The 21,202-nt window shown below is 47.7% G+C and overlaps 2 protein-coding genes across 2 annotated transcripts in view; both read right to left on the bottom strand.

Moving 5' to 3' along the window:
• CCDC25 (coiled-coil domain containing 25) overlaps positions 1-21,202 on the bottom strand; it is a 614,024-nt gene that overhangs the window by 213,924 nt on the left and 378,898 nt on the right. The window lies entirely within an intron of this gene.
• LOC126961761 (lymphokine-activated killer T-cell-originated protein kinase) overlaps positions 1-21,202 on the bottom strand; it is a 394,985-nt gene that overhangs the window by 353,062 nt on the left and 20,721 nt on the right. Inside the window, exon 3 of the mRNA XM_050802430.1 lies at positions 15,792-15,920. Within this exon, the coding sequence (XP_050658387.1) occupies positions 15,792-15,920 (129 nt within the window). The remainder of the gene's footprint in view (positions 1-15,791; positions 15,921-21,202) is intronic.

Below are 21,202 nucleotides of genomic sequence, written 5' to 3'. Positions count from 1 at the left end.
AAGAAAACTGGTGCTTAAAGAGGTTTAGAAATTTGCCCCAAGTCATGGAATTTTTAAAAAGAGCAGAATGGGATTGAAATGCAAGTCTATGTAATTCTAAAATTTAGGCTAGTGAATGATACAGAGGGATTCACATATCTGCCCCCAGAAAGGTCACAGTTTAGTGTGGAGTCAGACACAGAAAACCGGTGTCAATGCCTGAGCAGGACAAGAGTGGAGCAGGAGAGCACTGTGTGAGCTGGAGCCAGAGCCGGAGCCAGAGCCGTGGTTACTCCCGAGGTCCGAGAACTGATCAGTGCCAATGGAGCTCTGAAGGTCCAGCCCAGAAATTCTCAACACAGGTCCGAGAACTGATCAGTGCCAATGGAGCTCTGAAGGTCCAGCCCAGAAATTCTCAACACAGAGCCCCCAACAGAACCTCTAAAGAGCCCCAAAGTAGACATGGGTTTTCTTGGTGACGAGCGAATGACTGGTGACCATTGATGTGTCAAAGTGCTCAGGCCCCTGAGGCTCACAGGGGCAAGGCCTCCTGCTCAAGGTCACACAGCCTCTGGCAGTACCGGGGTCAGGAGACTGAGGGTGGACCTCTGGTGTGGAGATCCTGTCCCGTCCTGCATGGTGCCATCAGTGATTGCCCATGGCCACACAGTAAGGCGGAAGGCAGAGGCCCACCTAAAATTGCAAGCGTGTTCCACGCCAGGGAATGTGCCTCCTGTACCCAGAGGAGGAAGCCAAATCCTTCCTCTTCCTCTTCCTCTTCCTCTTCCTGATGCAAGGGAAGTTCCCTGAGACATGGCTGGAGAAGAGGAGGCCTAGAATGCCTTCTTCCTTCCAACATTTTTCACTGGGAATGACTTCGAGTGAACTCAAATACACCAGGGAATTCCAGTCCCAGGTCCTCAGAGCATGACCCAGAAGGAGGGACATGTGAGCTCCAGGTGACATGCTCTCTTAGCCCTGAGTGCACAGGGCGTTGCTTAGAGCAGGTCACTTTGCAGGATAGTGTCCCCTGCAAACTCATGTCCACCCCGAATCTATTTGGAAATAAACTCTTGGCAGGTGTAATCAAACTAAGATGAGGTTGGATTGGGTTGGGGTGGTCCTAAACCCAGTATGATTAGTGTCCTTAGAAGAAGAGGGACATCTGGACACAGACATATAGGGAATAAGGCTGGGTGTCAGTGGGAGCGTAGATTTTAGCAATGCGCCTGCAAGCCAAGAAACACAGGGGTGGCTGGCACCCTCGGAAGCTGGAAGAGGTGAAGAAGGATCCTTTTCCACAGCCTCCAGAGGGAGTGCAGCCTTTGATCGTGCCTTGATTTTGGACTTCCAGCCTGTGTGAGAAAATAAATTGTTTCTTAAAGCCACCCAGTTTGAGGTATTTTGAGCAGTCCTAGGAGATGGACACAGCTGGGCAGTTGCTTTCTGACCATCTGGCACTTGGAGATCAAGGGTTGGGGTGGAGATCCTAGTCTTTATGGACCAAGTCCTTGCACAGGGAGTGATCGGGGGCTTTCTGCCTTTGCTGCCATCGCCCAGGGGGCACAGGCTGCAGACCCTGCAGAGCTACTTCCCTTAGCCCTATATTCTTCGCTCCTCACAGCCAGCAAGACCTTCCTGGGGGCCTGAGAGTGACAAACCATGCAGAGAGGCAAAATAATGAAAAATCCTGTCATTCCCTGCAAATTGGTGCAGTCTTTCCATTAACCCTTAAACATATACCCAACTTTGACAGCAATACCCCCAGTAGGGACCTATCGTAAGGAAAATCATTGGCCATGTGGACAATGGATTATGTGCGAGCATTATTTATGGTAGTGAAACACTGTGAGACAGAGCAGATTTTTTTCCCACTCTCTCTTCACCCCTTTTCTGGTCATAATACATACCCAGTTCCTTTTGGAACCAAGCACAGGCCAAGCCAGGATAACAGAAGGGAGCCTTTTGTCAAAAGCCACAAAGAGAAAGAGAGACAGGAACTCCTTTTTATCACAAGAGTGCACGGGGTATTGCTTAGAGCAGGTCACTTTTGCAGGATAAATGTCAGATGCATGTGGATGTCAGACCCTGAAGCAGAGCTGGGGAGGGCTGCTCTGCATCCTTGCTCTCTTCCTACAGCCCAATCCAGAGGGAAAGCAGACAGCCCGAAGGCTGACAACCGGGGCTAAAGGCTAAGAGGAAGTCATGGGATGGGAGCACGAGGGAACCCAGGGGGCCAGGACATTGAAGAAACAAGGAAGCTCTCAAAAGATCAGGAAAAGTGGCCTCTTGGGCCTTCTTGAGAGTCCGAAGCCCAGAGGCATGGGTGGGTCTGCTGCGGGAGCCCTTTGCTCTTCCTGCCCACAGAGGATGCGGTGGGCCACTCACTGGGGCCCCAGCTAAGGAGCAGTCCTACATCTCCTGCACTTGCCAGCTGTGGATTTTCATTGACCCACTGCTCTGTCCAGCCCCTCAGTTAGAGAGCTGGTGAGAGTGTCCGACAGTGGAGATTCACTTTAAACAATGATGGTGACTCCATAAAGTGGATCTTATACCTTAGACGGTTATGTTATTAATTGAAGGGAGAAAGAAGGGAGGCTGCGATGAGAGGGGACAGTAAGTTTGGGTTTGGGCCTGTTGAATTGGAAGCCCCCAGTGCCCTTCACATGGAGCTCTCTAGACGGCAGTTGCTGGCACACAAAGAAATCAGGACTCAGAGTTATGAGAACATGCATGAGATGCGTGAAGAAGCCCAAAGGCAGACGCAAGCTGCAAGACTCAGATCAAAACCCTGGGGTGTGCCCCTGACGGGAAGGAGGGTCGGGCCCACTGGGGGAGTCACCTTAGAAAAAACATTGTAAGGGGAAATTTGGAGCATCTGAATAATGAGTTTACACCCAAAGAAGGTTGATGATTTTTCTTTTCTTTCTTTTTTTTTTTAATTGGCAAAGCTAAGCAATAGTCGTCGAGAGCCCAGGGGGGCTCCAGAAAGTCTGGGTCTGCATCTGAGGAGCAGCTGGGACCCCAGAGGAGGGAGGCAGGGATTCCTGGGGAATTGGAGCCTCCGATGCGGGTCCCACTCTGCCACCCTGAGCAGGTCGCTTCCCCTCCCTGGGCCTCCATCCCATTTACAAAGCTGAGGGCAGAACTCATCGTCCCCAGCTCTGACTGTATCGTCACCCTGCCTCTCCTTTGCTTGTGTCCTCGGGGCACTTCCCCAGCTTCTGTCCCTGGCTCTTCCCAGACACCAGGATCCTCTGCTGGCAGGGACCTGAAACCAGGAAAAGACTAGAAGAGGCCGGCTGGCCCCTCCACCAGGGCAATCAACACCATGCTGGGAGCTGTATTCTCGGGGCGACAGAAGATTCCTGTGGCCTTTTAAAAGGGTGGTCTTATGAAGAACCCCCGACAACATTGAGGGAATTGAAAGAATGGGTACCGGTAAGCCTCCCACCCACCCCGCCAGTTTTCATTTCTCCGAATTCCCCTCCATCCTTTGCCCTTTTGTAATATATGCTTGTTTGCATAACAGCATTCACAGTGTATACACACCAAGGGGTGCTCTTTTTTTCCCTTAACGCAATTTCATAAACGCCCTCTCACGTATGTCATAGCTATCATTTGAAATAGCTGCATAATACTCCCTTGTGTTAACTGTCTTTTAGTTAAACAACCCTCTAAGACTGCACACTTGGGTTCTTTCCAGCTTTGAGTGATTATGAAGAATGTGGTTGAGTTTTATACATATGCCATTTTCTTTCTTTGTACTCATTTCCTGGAGACAAATAGAAGAGGATTTCTGAGTGAAAGCATATAAACCACTTTTATAGATCCTGAAAGGTCATTGACTTCCTCAAGGAACTGGCTTGTTTAGATGTGCTAAATGGCCGCAGCCAATGGTCAGGGGACAAGTGTTAATTGGTAAATAAGCAATGCCTTTCTTTCCTTGACTCCTCCCAGAAAGATACCATTTTTCCAAAACTCTGGCAGACAATAGACTGAAAATGTCTCACAGAAGACAGTGGGCCAGACTCTGTTTTTGACAATAAGCAGGAGAAACAAAGTGCTTTGCAGAAGGACTCCATCCAGCGTGACTCAGTATGGTGGGGACTCTGTAGGATCCGCCGCTTCCCACCCTCAGAGGTGGCACCTTGGCGTCCTACAAGTCACTTCTGACATCATTGTCACTGCCCACCCCATGTTCATCCAGGGGTTCCAGAGACCCCCCCAGAGATGGGGATCCCTGTGACGAGTGTCACTGGCACCTCCCCGGCTGACAGCTGAACTCGGATTGGAACTCTTGCCAGACAGAAACACAGCGAGGGACCTTGGGAGAGGTCCTCTCATGCTCCCAGAGCTGGTTCTCTTCCAGGGTTTCCCAGCAGGGCGAGACAGGAACAGAACAAGGGGCCATCCTACCCCCAGTTCCCTGCATCCCTTGGATTGCTCCAAAAAGGGTCTCAGAGAATATGAGGTTCTCTAGAAGGAGCATAGAGAAAGGCAAGCTCCCAGGGATGCTGCCAGCTGCCGGGCCACTCTGGGCTGCACACAGGAAGGCCACATGGGCAAAGGAAGACTTGGGATTTCCGACTCTGAGCTGGAAGCATGGGGTGAAGCTGAACATTATCCTAACAAAACCAAATACACCATCTGTCTGGAGGTTCCAGCGAGGGGCCAGCAGGCTCTGCTAAAACCGGAGACAGACCAGGGACGGCCACTGCCCACCATTCCACCCTCCACCTCCTGAAGACTGGAGACTGGACAGGAATGTGAGAGCCCTTCTGCCGCCCCGTCTTCCCTCCTGGGCACTTACACCAAGTATTTGGTACCTACTTATTCTAGAAAATTACCCATTACTTATCTAAAATTCAAGTTACTGGGCTCCTGTATTTTTATTGGCTAACACTGGCAACTCTACGTGTCGACGACTGGAGGGGTGCAGGTCAGGGTGCTGGGAGCTCATCAGGGCTTCTGATGCATGAACATGGCGGGCAGGTGAAATACAGCTGGCAGCATGCCCTGGTTCCAGGTAGATCATGGTGTCATTTACAGAGATGGAAAGGACTGGAGAAGCAGGTTTGGGAGAGAAAAGTCAAGACTTCTGATTACACATTGGGTTTGAGATGGTGTTTGTTAAATAACCAAGTGGGGAGGCCACAAGAAGGTGGAGTTCAGGTGAAGACAGACGGAATCTGATGGAAGCTGATGGCAGTCACTAGAAAGACAGTTTAGTTAAAGAGAAGAGGAGGAGGGTAAGGGTTGGAAAACTACCTATAGGGTGCAACGTTCAGTACTTGAGTGATGCTATTTGCACTAGAAGTCACATCACACCATTACGGAATATACACATGTAACAAACCTGTACACACATCCTCGAATCTGTAATAATATACATATGCATATATAAAAGGAGAGAAGAGGGACAAGGCCTGAGATTTACAAGTAAAGCAGGTAGAGATGGGCAGCAAAGGACACCTATGATTGCCTCCCTGAATTAAACTGGGACTTCTCAGAAACCTCTGAGATTTACAGGGAAATGGTTATTGAGGCCCTAGTATAAGCCAGGCATTGTACAAAAGCACTTCATGTGTTATCTCACTGAATTTTCATCATACTGATGATTACTCATTACTATCCCCATTTTACTGGTTTTTAAAAATGAGGTCCAGAGAGGCTGAAACAATTTCCCCAGATCACAGCTCGTAAATGATCAAATACTTGACCTCAGGTTTTCCTAGTTCTCAAGCTTCTGATCTGCCCTGTGCTTGATAGCATATTTTATGCATATCTGCTCTGCCAGTCACTATGATCCTCACAGCAGGGGCCTCTCGTTATTTCTCTTCCCATCTCCCTGTGTCTCAATCGGTGCCAGGCTCGTTGTTGGCACCCGGTAAGTGTTTGTTTTTTTGGGATTTGATGGGAGAGGGCCCCAAGCCTTGGGCGAGGTCAGCCAAGACACGACGCCTGCAGGACTGTCACAGAAATTCCCAGAACTTATAACTTCTCTCCAAAAGGGTGGAGGACAGGAGCTCATTAGTTGCTCGGCTTCCATCCCAGACCAAATTCAAAGCCCCCTGGTGAATGGCAAAATCTGCCTGGTAGTTCTGGGCACACCCGGCCAAAGATAGTTCCAGGAAGCAACAGGAGAGGTGGGTTTAGGAGGCACAGAGGCCCAGCCACCAACAGGGAGGTGCAAAGCTGCAGAAGGAAGTGAGGGGTGGACTCAAGACCACTCCCATTCTCTTTTTGCTTAAATAGAAAAGCTCCTTTTCTTAGCAAGGGCTGGTCACTGTATGACGACTCTCAAGTTTCCTCCAATCCTGGCTCCTGGAATAGATATCAAAGCACTTGACACGTTTATCTTGATATTCCTGTACAGCGTGGTGAAACGAAGCTGGATTACTGCGCAATCTGTGGCGCTTACACGCGTTTATAAATCACTTAACAAACACCAATGATACATCCCACCTGCTGAGCGCTGTTCCAGGCGGTTAACACGGATGAATTAATTTCATCCTCACCACAACACTTCAAAGCGGGCAGAGTAATCCCTTCTGCTCTGCTCTACAGATGAGGACATTAAGGATCAGGTAGGTTGAAAAACTTGCCTGAAGTCACATAGCAATTGGCAAAGTCATGGTTTGTACCCTGGCAGTCTGACTCCGGTGCCATGCACTTCACCACTGGGTGGTGAAGCCTGAATTCACGCCATTCCCGGCGGCAGGAGAAGCCCTGAATTCACGCCATTCCCGGCTGCAGTCCAGGTGCCCATTCCCCAGCTATGGGGCCGCGGGCCAGAGCAGGCAATGCGTCTAAGTCTCAGTTTCCTCATTTATAAACTGAGCTATTTTCTGAATTCCTTAGGATTGTTATAAGAATTAGATGACACAATGTATGCAAAAATCTCTGCAAACTGTAACTTGCAATCCAGGGAGGAAGCATGAAAGGGCTAATTAGTGATCAGTGAAGCCTAGCATGGGGTTGGCAAACGGTTTTCTTGTGAAGGGCCAGGTAGTAAATATTGGAGGCTCTGCAGGCACACCGACTACTGAGCCCTGCTATTGCAGCACGAAAGCAGCCAGGCATTACATACATGGATGAGCACGTCTGTGTTCCAGTAAAACTTTATAAAAACAGGTGGTGGCTGGATTTGGCTCTTTGCCTAGAAGGATTGCAGTGGGATGGAGCTGAGAGATGGATGCTCTTCAGTGTCCTGAGTGCTATAGGTAGGGCTTTGGCTAAAGCTCCAGAGAACAGGGAGTACTTGTCAGATTTGCAGGCAGTGTTTCAGCTGTCTGTGCCCCCAACTTCTACCTGGCTCAGGCGTGGTCAGAGGTATCACCCTGGGCAGTGGAATCTTCCATGGGGAACTCAGGGCGTCAACTGGCTCTTGATCCCTTCTCCTACCCCTCCTCTGGGGTCTGAGGTGAGTTAGAGGTGCCGTCTGCAGGAGAAGCTCTGATGGCTAGGGCGGCCCAACAGAGCTGAGGTAGGTGCAGGGAAAGTGCAGTAACCTGCTCAGGTGTGTGTGGTCTGAGTCTAAGGAAGAGGCTGGGGGGACTTCAAATGACCCTGACTCACCTCCCAGGACACAAGGGGTGAAATGCGTGCGTGGGCTGGCCAGCCCTTGGTCATGTCCTCTGGGGAACTGCATGCGTGGCAGCAGGCTACGGAATGGGGACTATAGGGACATAGTTGGGACACTGGCTCCAACATGATTGATGGCACAGGCTGATTGGTAAAAATAAATGACAGATGTCCAAGTCCAGAGCCAAACAGATCCAGCAGACTGCAATACCTGGCAGAAACCAGTGTGCTGACATCTAACTGGGATCACTGACAAGATCTGCCTTTAACTTGAAACAAGACCAACAAAGCCAGTGACACTGACACGCAATGGGGGAGCCCCTACTAGGCAATGGTTTCCTTTGAAAGAGATCTGGGGTTGGGTGAGGAGGAGATCTGACCTGATCGTTGAGGGCTGCATGGTATTCTATCATTTGGATATAGGGTCCTGTATTATGAGTCTCACTAGAAAGTCTCATGAGAGGCTGGGTGCTGTGGGTCATGCCTGCAATCCCAGCACTTTGGGAGGCCGAGGCAGGCGGATCACTTGAAGCCAGGAGTTTAAGACCAGCCTGGCCAACATGGCAAAATCCCATCTCTACTAAAAATACAAAAATTAGCCAGGCTTGGTGGAGTGCACCTGTAATACCAGCTACTCGGGAGGCTGAGTCAGGAGAATCTCTTGAACCTGGGAGGCAGAGGTTGCAGTGAGCCAAGATTGTGCCACTGCACACCAGCCTGGGTGACAGAGTGAGACTCCATCTCAAAAAGAAAAAGAGGCCGGGCGCGGTGGCTCACACCTGTAATCCCAGCATTTTGGGAGGCTGAGGTGGGCAGATCATGAGGTCAGGAGATCGAGCCCATCCTGGCTAACACGGTGAAACCCCGTCTCTACTAAAAATACAAAAAAATTAGCCGGATGTGGTGGTGGGCATCTGTAGTCCCAGCCACTCGGGAGGCTGAGGCAGGAGAATGGTGTGAACCCGGGAGGCAGAGCTTGCAGTGAGCCAAGATCACACCACTGCACTCCAGCCTGGGCAACAGAGCCAGACTCTGTCAAAAAAAAAAAAAAAAGGAAAAGGAAAAGAAAGTCTCGTGAGAATTTAAGCTAAAATCAGCATCCATGGTGACAGGCCGGCACACTCCCCCTTGGCTAGGCCACCCCAGGAGTGGTGTCTAATTCTGTTGACGACTCACACTTGGAGCCTGTCGGGAGGATGGCCATTCTGTTGAGGCATTCAGTTTAGTCCTTCCATTAATTGAGTACCTGCTATAAGCAGCACATGATGGTAGACAGTGGGAGGACAGCGGTGAACAAGGTGCGGTGCCCTATTATGAAAGAGTTCTCCTTGACTAGAAGGAGAGCCGGCACAGAAACCAATCATTGCAATACAGCATGGCGAGTGTGAAGACCAGGGCACAAAGACACAAAGGTGGAGGAACTGGGTTCGCTTTCCTTGGTGTTTCCAACTCGCTGATGAGCAATCGTGAGAATGAGAACACCTTGTTATGATTCATTCCTGAAAGAAGAACTAGAAATTGTGTGGGAAAGTCAAGGTGGACAAGGAAGAGGTTTCTGTGACTCTTGTTTTTTGGGAAAAGCACAACACCATGTCTGTCTGGGAAGTCGGGGGGGAGGTTGTAGGAGACACCCACTGAAGCTAAGCATCTGAGGGCCATGGGTGGGGCCATTGCTGGCTCCATCGCTCCCTCCCCTAAAGAGCTACAATCCTGGAAATGCTGTTCTGTTCCTGTTTCTTGGCTTACTGAGCCCTGTGCTGTCACGGTACCTCAAGGACCTCTCCAACAATGTCTCCAGGCTTCCCTGCGTGTTTATTGGAAACATGTGCATATGGACACGTACTGCACTGAGCCCAGTTCTGTTTATAGACAAAGTTACTGGGTGCTCAGGCTAAACAAGTAGGTCTCTAATCCGTTGCTATTCTGAAAGCAAACTGTCTCTGATTGTGGGAATAATATCATCAAATATTTCTGGAGCACTTTTTTTTTTTTTTTTAAAGACAGGATCTTGCTGTTACCGAGGCTGGAGTGCAATGATGCAATCATGGCTCACTGCAACCTTGAACTCCTGGGCTCAAGTGATCCTCCTCCCTCAGCCTCCTGAGTAGCTGGGACTACAGGTGTATATCGCTATACCTGGCTCATTTTTTAATTATTTGTAGAGAAGAGGTCTCACTATGTTGCCCAAACTCATCTCAAACTTTTAGGCTCAAGCAATCCTCCTGCCTCAGCCTCCCAAGAGCTGCGATGATAGGCATGAGCCACTGTCCCAAGCCTACTGAGTACTTATGTGCCGGGCACTAAGAGAGTTTTAATTTTCATGTATTATTTAATTAAATCCTCACAACAGCCCCCATAGGGTAGGCACCACAATCACCCCATTGTATAGATGAAAAAAACCAAGTCCCTTGGAGGTTAAATTATTTGCCTCAAAATGATAGAGCCATTCCATAGCACAGCCTGGATTTGAACCCAGAAGTCTGGCCTCAAAGTCCATATCCTGAAGAGAATATGGCTACTCCCAGAATGCTTGAAAGACACAGAGAACAATAGAAGTATCATTAAGCCCATTGTTTTTCAGACTACAGCTTTTATCCTATTCATGAATTATGAAATAAATGAATGAGTTGTGATCGTTTAAAAAAAAAACAAATAGAGTAGAAAGGCATTACAAATGTAAGTATTATCTCAGCTATGCTTATATGTGTGTACTGGTTGTGTAGGTCATGGTAAAAAACGTTTGAGACCACCGATCTTGCCCAATTTGCTCACTTTACAAATGGGTAAACTCCCATTCAGACAGCAAAGTGATGTTTCCAAGGTTACAGAGCATTCATAGATAACCTGGGGCTAAACCCCAGGTTATGCTATCAAGGTTAATTGACTGCAAAGAAAACAAAGAAAAAGTAAGAGTGATGATGCTATAATAGTGGTAATACTAGTGCCAGCAGTAACAATAACAATAACTACTACTCCAAATCTCATGTGGAAATCGGATCCCCAATGTTGGAGGTGGGCCTAGTGGGAGGTCTTTGGATCATGGGGGTGGATCCCTCATGAATGTCTTGGCATCCCCCTCATGGTAATGAGTGAGTTTTTGCTCCATTAGTTCATGCGAGAGCTGGTTGTTTAAAGGGGATGGACCTCCCCCTTTCTCTCTCTTGCCACGCGACATGCCTACTCCCCATTTGTCTTCTGCCATGACTGGAAGCTTCCTGAGGCCTTACCAGAGACCAAGGAGATGCTGGTACCGTGCTTGTATGGCCTGCAAAACTGTCAGCCAAATAAACCTCTTTTCTTTATAAGTTATCCCATCTTAGGCATTCCTTTGTAGCAATGCAAAACAGACTAATATAGGGAGTACACTGATTTCCCCCATTTTCAGAGAAGGGAGCTCTTGGCCAAGTGCCTCAGCCAATGTCTCATAGCTGGTGATAGAGAAGCCAGGGTTCAAGCTCAGACAGGCTGGCTCCAAAGTCCCTACTTGTAACCAGCATGAAGTCTACATGGTCCTGCCTGTCTCAATATTCTTCTTAAATGCTATGATGTCAATGCAGTACATAACATGCTAGATATGTGTTAATATAGTTAATCACACACCTGCCACTTCTACTAGCTAAATGTCCCTGGGTAGCAATTCCATATTCATCTCAAATAAGTACTTAGTAAAACTGAAATACTCATCTTTCTTTTTCTACAAATATTTTCTAGATTCCCTGGTCTCTGTCATTCATTCACATATTAAAAACATCACACATTTGAAGAATGAAATAGAAAAGGCGGAAATTTTGTAAAGATAAAACTGTATATAACACCCTTCCTTGTTCCATAAAGAATTAAGGCAATTCACAAGGATACATTAACTACACTAAGATGAAAGTAGATGAGATCCAGGTAAAGAAGATCAAGCAGAGAGACCCCGAATGAAGCCAGGAATAGAGACTAACACAAAAATGCTTTCCTTAAAGTCTCTACACTTGCTGCGGGTGGACCACAATTCTGTCCCCAGGTTTTTGTTTTAATGACCTTCAAATTCACATATCACCATACAAGGGATGACAGCTGACTCTTAAGTTTGTGTTAGTTACCTCCTTGAAAGTAATTTTAAAGACTTTCAGATTGACAGTCTCCATAAGGTGAAAACAAATTCCTCAAGGAACACATAACTCCTTCTGTGACTGAGACAGAAAATAATTGGTGCATGCATCCTCTGAGGACAGCATTGTGTAATGCAAGAAATAACATCCTCAACATCATTTTTACAATAAGCACAAGGGATGAAATTTCACAGGGTTGTTTCTGACAAAGTGTCCCAATAAAGGATGATGGCATTGCGCTCCTATTCCCAAGATGCGTGATAGAATCAGGAAGCTACAGTGTAGATGGACACAGGCTCTGAGCATATTACTCTTTCCTGCAAAGTCCAGGGACAGACTTGCTTGAAACAAGGTGATCCAAAAAAGGGATACTCTGTTCAAAGCCAGGTGGATAACTCTCCCCAGGCCCAGGCCTTCCCCGACCATTCCAGCCCTCAGGGATTGGGCTCTCCTTTGTATAATTTGGCAACAGCAGAAACTACGTCACATTGCCCTACAGTGGGTGTATGTGTTTATGATTTTAAACCCTCCTGTGCAGGGACTACATCTCATGAAATTTTATTCCTAGGGCTTATCCCTTTGCCCTGCACCCACTGAACACTCATGCACAAATTCAATGCTTGTTGAAGATGCTGATGACAATGACCGACTGGTACTGTTAGAAAATAACTAAGTTAAGGTGCAGGAGGAGCCCATATCTCCCCAGGGACTCTCCCTGTAGACCAGTGGTCTTGCTACATTGCTGCGATGCTACAGCCTCACCTCACATTCAAATCCCAGATCTTTTCACTTCCCCTTTCTGCTGTTTCATTTCCACAGTGAGAATTCAGACTTATCTACGGAAATGTCTCAGGAAAGAGAAGAAGAGATCGTTCCTAATGAACACACCCAGTCACCACAGTGACTGCCCAGAAGAGTCATGGATAAGACTGAACTCTCTCCGACTCTTTAATTCCATCGCAAAGGACATCTTGCCTGAAGTGCTGGATTGAGGACCCCCTGGCCACATGACTAGGCAATCTCAATTCTTTAGTTCATAAACTTAAACCTGATTGTATTGTCCAGAAATGAATTGGGAACAGAATGAAAACATAATAGGGAACTGTCAGCCAAGGTAATAATCAAAATATGTTGAAGAGATAGGAAAGCTTAGAGGAACTGGGGGTAGGAGGAGTCTCTTGCCATCTCCTTGGGAGATGATGAAAGGCTGTGAGCTTAGGGAACAGAACCCAGTGACAGCATGGGATTATCGGAGTAAAGCTCCCAGGAGGACACTGGTCAGGTTGGATGGTGGGCAGAATCCAATTGATAGAATAATTTGGGTGGTGGTTGGATTAACCTTCAAACAGGTAAACTTAGATAATGCATAAATGTGAGGTACATGTTTGCCTTTTACTTTCAATATTTGGGCAAGAAGATGAATTGAGAGAAGTCCTATGTGGGGCTTATAAGATTCATATTTGGTGTAGTTTGATTACAAATTTGTCACACTGGGAAACAGTAAGAGTAAGCATTTGCATGCTGAGATGTTGCCAATCCAGTATTCAGATATGGCGCTGGGTTGCAGTGGATAATTTTGTCATCCAGTTGTAGGAGCTATGAGATTTGCATTGACAAGGAGGTTTTAAGAATGGTTTAAATGGATCTCCTGTGCAAGGTGACCTCTCTGGGCACAGACAGTGAGTTCTACCCAAGAAGGAGAAGCCCTCTCCCATGGCAGGTCACCCAACAGAAGGCCAGGCAAGCTCTTTTTTACACTGGACCATGGATCTCCCCACACCCCTGATCTTGGTATCTCTGAGAAGGAGCATCGCTGAGGTCTTCAATCAGGCAATCTAAAGAAATCTCCCTAAGATCAGATAGAGCCTCCTTAAAGAACTTCAGACTTGTCCACCACCTTGCCAAGTCCCCTTCCTATGCCACCCTCACCAAATCTCCCCCAGAGGCCAACATGATTCTCCAGACAAGAATCTGGGGAGGTAACAGCGGCCACACACCCAGGGCCAAGAGATCAGGTATGACACTGTTGCACCAGCTCTGTCCCAATCTACCCCAAATTTTTGTTCAACACAGGCCATGTGGCATCCAGAAACTTCAGGTTCAAAGATAATTATAATGATCAGAAAAATGCTGGAACAATTGAGGTATGGCAACATTTTTATTAGATTGGGAAACCATGTTCCACCCTCCTTTCTGAAGCTTCCAGGACATCATTATAAACCTCATCCAATCTCCAAGCCAGGAGAAAGCCTTTTTTTCATCATACTGGACAGCACTACTTGTTAGCAAACTGTCCTTTATTTTGAATGGAAATTTGTCTCCTAATAACATCCACCCGTTTGTCCTAGCGCTGCCTTCTAGGGTCACATAGAGCATGTCTACCCTTTCCACATGGCAGCCATCCAGACACCAGAAGAGAACCGTCACTCCACTGCAAGTCTTCTCTTCCCCAAGAGATGATGCCCTTCCAGGACCTCCAGAGGCTGGCCCCAGACCCCCCCACCAATCTGGTCCCTCTCCTCCAGACCCCCATCTGTCACCTAAAAGTTCCTGTTCTGCAGAGCTTTTCTGCATCTGTCACCCAAAAGTCCCTGTTCTGGTTTCCTGTTGGGCTGGAATGCTTCCTAAACATTCCAGAATTTTATTATGGTCCTGGCAGCCAAACCCACCAAACCAAGATCCCAAGCTCTCACCAAGCAGCCTGACAACATGTTCAAATCCTCCTCTGGCCCACTTGGCCTGCGAGGGACCCTGCTGGCCCCTGTCCTCTGGTCCCAGGGATGAATCATGAGGTTCTCTCATTGTTGCTGTTGGCCGCCCCTCAGGTTGCTCATTGGTGGGACAGACTCCACCCCAATGTCTTTGCCCTGAGTGTGGAAACCTGAAGGCGCAGGCAGCATTGAACACCCCATTACAACACCCAAGTGACTAGTTCCGCTTGACAGAAAGTGAGTCAAGACCGGGGAGGTCCTGGCCATTTGCCTCGAAATTTCCAGCAAAAGGTCAGGTCATCCATCCGTAAGGGCTGGACCTCCAGATTCCTGCCCTGGGCTTCACCCGAGGTCCCCTCCCTCAGTGCTCCAAGTCAGCTTGGCCTGGCCAGCAGCCTCGCTCCCACCATCCCCACCTGCTCCATGCAGCAGCCGCACCTCCCTATATGTGCCTGCTCTGTCACCATCACATTGGGCTACACCCCATCACAGTGCCCGCTGCATTCTGCCTTGAGGCGGGGCTCTAACTGCATGACCCTGTCTTGGTTCCTGGGTTGGAAGCCCCTTGAGAGAAGCCCCTGGGTCCTATTTAGCTGTGCCCCCAATCTTAGCATGGAGCCTGCTGCAAGGCAGGTACTCACGTGAGACATGTCGGGTGGAAATAAACTGATCCCTCAGCCTTACTTGTGTCCAGTCCTACCTAACTCCATTGAGAAAGGTGGGAACTGAGCAGCCCTTCCTTTGAAAGGGAGTCAGGAGAAGACCACCACAGCCATCTGCTTCACCATCTCTCTTCATAGGGACGACCTATAGATGATGAGCTGGGGTGCTCACAGACTGGGGCCAACAGGCCCCTGTTCCATCCCTTCCTAAGTCCATGAGCTGTCCTTCTCCCTGGCTGAGAAAATGCTAGCCCTAGCCCATCACCTGCCCATCTCAAAAGATAGAAATTGGTAAGGAGAGCCTGGCTGAATTGGGGCAAACCTATTCTGCCTACAGTAACTGCAAAGGGCAGCAGGTTTACCAGGAAGGAAAGTGCCTCGCAACTATTTTCATGGCACCCCAGGACCAGAAGCTAAGACAATGCCCAGCCTTCTCAGTGCAAACCATATCTCAGAGGCCCAGGGAGGCCCAGTGTAATGCACAATGTCCCACAATGATGCAGGAAAAGTCAGAAGCCACTCCCAGCAGCTAGGTCTCTACTGCTAGACTCTTCAATTCCGCAAGCTCACATAGCCCCTGCCGGCTACTCCCACGCAAAATAAGCAATACTACTGAAGAGCTTCTTCCTTCTTCCTCTGTGGTTTGCATGGTGACAAGGGCAGTGTTTGGGCTCATGACAGTGGGAATGAAGAATGGAAACTCCAGGTCTTCCTTCCTCATCCCAAAGACCAGGACAAAAACAAACTGCTCTTACCTGCTAAGATGAAGATGCCCACAAGAATCAGGAAGACCAGCAGGTAGAGCCCCAGGACAGCATGCTTCAGCGCCGACAGGGACCCCAGCTGGGTACAGCAGCTGCTCGCCCGCCGTTTGTGACATGGACCTGGACAATAAGGGTAAGAAAAGGAAGGAAAGAAGACACTTAAAAACCCCATAAGCTCTTTTCTTTTTTGGTCTCATCTCTCCCTGATGCATGCAGATGTTCATGTTGAACTTCTCACATCCCTTTTGCATGTCTAGAATGCAACCACCTGATGGGGAGCCTTCCAGGACCATCACATTCAGCCTCTACCTCTCCTCCCACTCTCTGTGTTCATGACCAAGCCAGATCACATGTCCACAGCTCACATGCTCACACAAACCAACTCTTCTTGAGCTAGTTCAAGCAGCAGAAAGACCTTGGATTAGTCTTGGATATGTGGCCTTTACAAAGTGTCATCGTCCCATGGGATCCAGGGAGCATGAAGAGAAATTAAAACAGAAGTTGCAAACTCCAAACTTCTACAGTGGCTGGGGAGGTATGGGAAAGAGGGAAATGGGCCCAGCGGGACTATGGGGAGGCCAATAGCACGTGCCTGCTCTGGCAGAGGCTACTATGCAGGGATGAGGGGTGGGTGTGGCCAGATACAGAATTTTCTACATCTATTTTTAAGTATTGGCAACTAATTCATCAAACACAAAACACTGGGGAGTGTAAACAAAACACATTTGTAAGCCAGCTCTGACCAGCTTGCAACCTTGCATTTAGATTTGCTGGAGAACACAGTAACCTCATCCTGTGACACTCCTCAAATTCTGCTCAAAATGGAATAGGGAAATATCATTGCTGCAGTGGCCTTTTGGGCCATGTAATTCAACCCCTTTGGTGTACAGATAAAGAATGTCAAATGTTAGCGGCAAATCCGGCCCCAGGACCCACGTTGATCTTTTATCTGAACTTGTCCTTCAAGGCAGCCTTCTCAGACGACCCATGCAGAGGCTTACTGACCTCCACCTGCTCTGTTGACTGAAAGTGGAAAGAAGGGATCCCCTCCCCGATGTCAGCAGGGCATGTAGGAATCACCAGGGTGGGGTGGGGGGGGCATTAAAAAATGCATATCCCTTTAATGCTTGTTCCTTACCCCCTGTGGATGAGACCCCTCTCCAGAAGGACTGTCCCCACTTCAAGAGTGTCACTAACTAAGGCCAGGCGCAGTGGCTCACACCTGTAATCCCAGCACTGTGGGAGGCCAAGGCAGGTGGATCACTTGAGGTCAGGAGTTCAAGACCAGCCTGGCCAATATGGTGAAACCCCATCTCTACTAAAAATACAAAAATTAGCTGTGCGTGGTGTAGTGTGCTTGTAATCCCAGCCACTTGGGAGGCTGAGGCAGGACAATCACTTGAACCTGGGAAGCAGAGGCTGCAGTGACCTGAGATCACACCACTGCACTCCAGCCTGGGCATCACAGTGAGACTGTCAAAGGAAAGGAAAGGAAAAGGAAAGGAAAAAGGAAAGGAATGGAAAGGAGAGGAGTGTCACTAACTGGACTGGGCAGCAAAAGGTTGTTGAGAGGCTAAAATTGATATTTAGAAAACATCTTGAAGGATGGTGCCATGTTTGCAGTTCCTTCGTAGGTTTCCATTTGCAAGGAGGTACCTCAAAGGTTATATATCACCTCCCAGGTATCATTACTACCTCCTTGGCCTCAGGAGGTTTTATGACCACAAGGGAAATGGTGGTGACTATTGGTACCGTAGGATCCACACAGCCCTGGTTCCCCAGAGGTATTGTTATATAAGGAACATTTTCCCACTCATTGACTTCGTTTTATTACAAATACTGCTGTTAAACCAGCTAAACAGAGCTATTACATAATATTTCTATAAGACATTGGGTGCAGTGTCAAGCAAGTTGTCAAGTACAAATCCAATGACCATTCTCATTCGTCCTTACATTAGCAAGTTTTGAAGAGTTGAGCTGATTTTCTGCTAAGACAAAATAGAGCACATCTTTCTAACTCACCCTAAACCTTTCCTGGGATTTTCCATCCCTTACCATACACTAGGCTCTACAAAGGGTTTTGCTCCTAAATATGTAGGCTCCTGGTAGCATTTCTTTTTTTTTCCTTCTGATGAGAGCCACTAGCTGTCTGGTTGCAACTTACCAGAGGAAAGTCTGTTCCTCTCAAGAGTCAGAGTGGGAGGAATAGAAAAATATTATACAAATACTGGTTTCGTTCTCATGGTGGTAGTTTCAGCTCTCCTGCTTTGAGCCCTGCTTCCTCCTTAGCCTCATGACAGAATAGGAGGAGGAAAATCACACAGCCATGAAAACAGTTAACTTGAAGTTTGCCTTTGTCATCTGCATATGTGTTGCTGGTTCACTGTAGGAGTGCGTCAACGTGCAATGATGTCACTCTATTTTTTTTCCCATAAAAAAGAATAGTTCCCTTGCCCTCTACCTGAGGCTATTTAATAGCAAGCACCTGCTTGTGACAGGTGCCTTAGTCAACCAACATGCAGAACACAGACCTTCCTCTGAGACAGCTTAGTTCTTTCAGCAAGACTTTGTTACTTTGTGCGTTAAACCAAGTCTATTTTAAATAGGACATAATGAGGGTTTCAAATAGAGGTTTCCCACGAATGGTTAGACAAGCAGAACATGAATGGTCTGGCAAGACCCTTAGAGAATCTGATTGCAAGGGAAAGACGACAATTTAAGACAAGTCGCAAAGGCTGCTCAAAACACATTTATGGACTTTTTTTTTTTCCAGGTGGCAGAAGCGTGTTAGCTGGGTAAACCCTTCAAATTATTTAAACTTAGCGGAAGGTTACAAACACTCCAAAATGATCCTAACAGCAAAGTCAGGGCAAAAAGTATGTCTACTTTTTTGTTAAAAAAATTTAAAAAATTTACTATCAAGCCATGACAAGACATGGAGGAATCTTAAATGCATAATTAACTCAGTAAAATAAGCCAGCCTAAAAAAGCTACACACTGTATGATTCTAACTATGTGATAGATATTCTGGGAAAAACAAAAGTATGGAGGCGGTAAGAAGATCAGTGGCTGCCAGGGATTGGGAGGGCAGGAGGGATGAGCAGGCAGAGCACAGGGGATTTTCAGGGAAGTGAAACTCCTCTGTATGATACTGCAATGGCAGATGCATGCCATTAGACATTTGGCCAAACCCACAGAATGTTCAACACCAAGAGGGAACCCTAATGTAAACGATGGGCTCTGGGTGATAACGATGTGTCAACATAGGCTCACTGATTGTAACAAATGCACCATGCTGGTGGGGACGTTGACATCGGGGGAGGCTGTGCACGGGGAGGGTGACAGGCAGGATATATGGGAATGTTCTGTACTTTCCATTTGCCTTTGCTATAAACCTGACACTACTATTAAAAAACACAGTCTATTAAAAATAAAAGTAGAGCTTTTGACTTAAGGATTGTAGGGGTAAAAACTTTAACAGGTATTTATGGAACACCCACTGTGGAAAGCCCCACTCTGGTAGCCAGCCTTCAAAATAGACCCCACGATCCCAGCACCTTCTGCAATCAACCCCCTTCCACGTTGTACCAGGGTTGGTCTGTGTGACCAGTAGAATATGGCAGAAGTAATGGTGTGTCACTTCTGAACTGAGACAAAAGACACACAGCTTCCTTCTGGCTCAGTCTTTCTCTCTTGGAATGTTTGTTTGAGGGGAAGCCAGCTGCCATGTCATGAGCGCCCACAGAGAGGGCTTTGGCTGACAGCCATGTAGGTGAGTGAGCCTCTAAGCAGATCCTCCCAGCATGTCAAGCCTTCAGATGATGGCAGCCTGGACAATATCTTTACCGCAACCGAGGCAGGAGGCAAGATTCGACTTTAGAGGCAGAGCTCAGAAACCAGACCAAACTGAGGACTAGCTAAAAAAAAGGAATGGGGCAGGAGCAGCTTTTCATAAGACACACCCACCAAAGTGCCATGTTGTTTACCATTGCCATGGCAACACCCAGATGTTACCACCCCTTTCTACGGCAACATGACAACCCAGAAGTTGCCACCATTTTTCTAGAAGTTTCTGCATAAACTGCCCAAAATTTAACTATAATTAAAAATGGGCATAAATAGGACTGCAGAACTGCCTCTCAGCTGCTGTTCTGGCCACACTGCCTATGGGGTAGCCCTGCTCTGCAGGGAGCAGCACCTCTGCTACTGCCATGCACTGCCCCTTCAATAAAAGTTACTAACACCACTGGCTCACCCTGGAATTCTTTCCTGGGCAAAGCCAAGAACCCTCCAATTTTGGGGCTTGCTCCTCCTGCATCACAACCTCTTGAGAAAGCCTGAGCCAGGGCTACTCTGCTAAATTGCTCCCAGATTCCTCCCAGATTATATCGACATATGTGCATACAACATTTTTAATCTGAAAAAATTAACAAAATTTTGGCTTAAAAAAAAAAAAAAACACCCGTGACTTCCTCAGAAACTGCATGAGGAATACATTTGTTTTATGCTGCTCAGTATTGGGGTAATTTGTTACGCAGCAATAGATAACTAATACACTTCTGATAGGTGCTGGGAAATACAAAGATGACACACTGTGGGAGGGAGAGACTTTGTCAGCGTCATTCACTTCCAACTGCCTAGCTCCCAGGCCAGTGCCTGGCACATAGCAGATGCTCAAGATATTTGTTGAGAGATTAAGATGCGGCCACTGCCTTTCAGACGCAGCCACGGGAGGGGAAGACGACGCGTAAAGGGTAACTGCAACACAGGGAAGAATGAGGTCGGTGCAGAAGGGAGCGGTGACACAAGCAAAGTGCTGCCTGCACAGGTGGCGATGCATTCGGTGCCACAGGTAGTCACAGAATCTGCATGGAGGAGGCCGCAATTCACCAGTGCGTGAAAGACAGCCCTTTCTAGATGGGCTGAATTCTGTTCTCTTTCTCTTCACTTCATAGTGCAATGTACAACACATATAAATTTGAAAACAGTGACTTTAAGGAACAAACAGTCTTCCTCTGTGTGAACCATCTACAGGAAGTACCAGACAAAGCTGTTCATGATTAACAGGTTGTCTGCAGACACAGGCACACACAAGACCAGAGCGCTGGAGAAAATGGTCGACAACCACCACGACAACAGGAAGAAGAAAAACTATCCCAAGCTCAAACAGAATCCCGAGAAAGATTTTTCCATTTTGCAGTGGCCTCCAGAAGTGAGGGTGGCATCTGGAGGTCAGGAAGCCAAGAGGTCTGGAGAGGGCAAGGCCAGTGGCTCTGAGCAAATAAATAGAAACAAACAGTGACTTGCCAGAAGAATCCAGAATGCCAGGCTGGGAGACGTTGTTCATCTCAGTGTGGAGCACGTGGCTGCTTGATGATTGCTAGGAGCAGCAGAGATGGTCT

This window comes from Macaca thibetana, chromosome 8 (genome assembly GCF_024542745.1).
Source record: "Macaca thibetana thibetana isolate TM-01 chromosome 8, ASM2454274v1, whole genome shotgun sequence".
NCBI classification, from domain to species: Eukaryota; Metazoa; Chordata; class Mammalia; order Primates; family Cercopithecidae; genus Macaca; species Macaca thibetana.
This window is presented reverse-complemented; position numbering and strand designations above follow the sequence as displayed.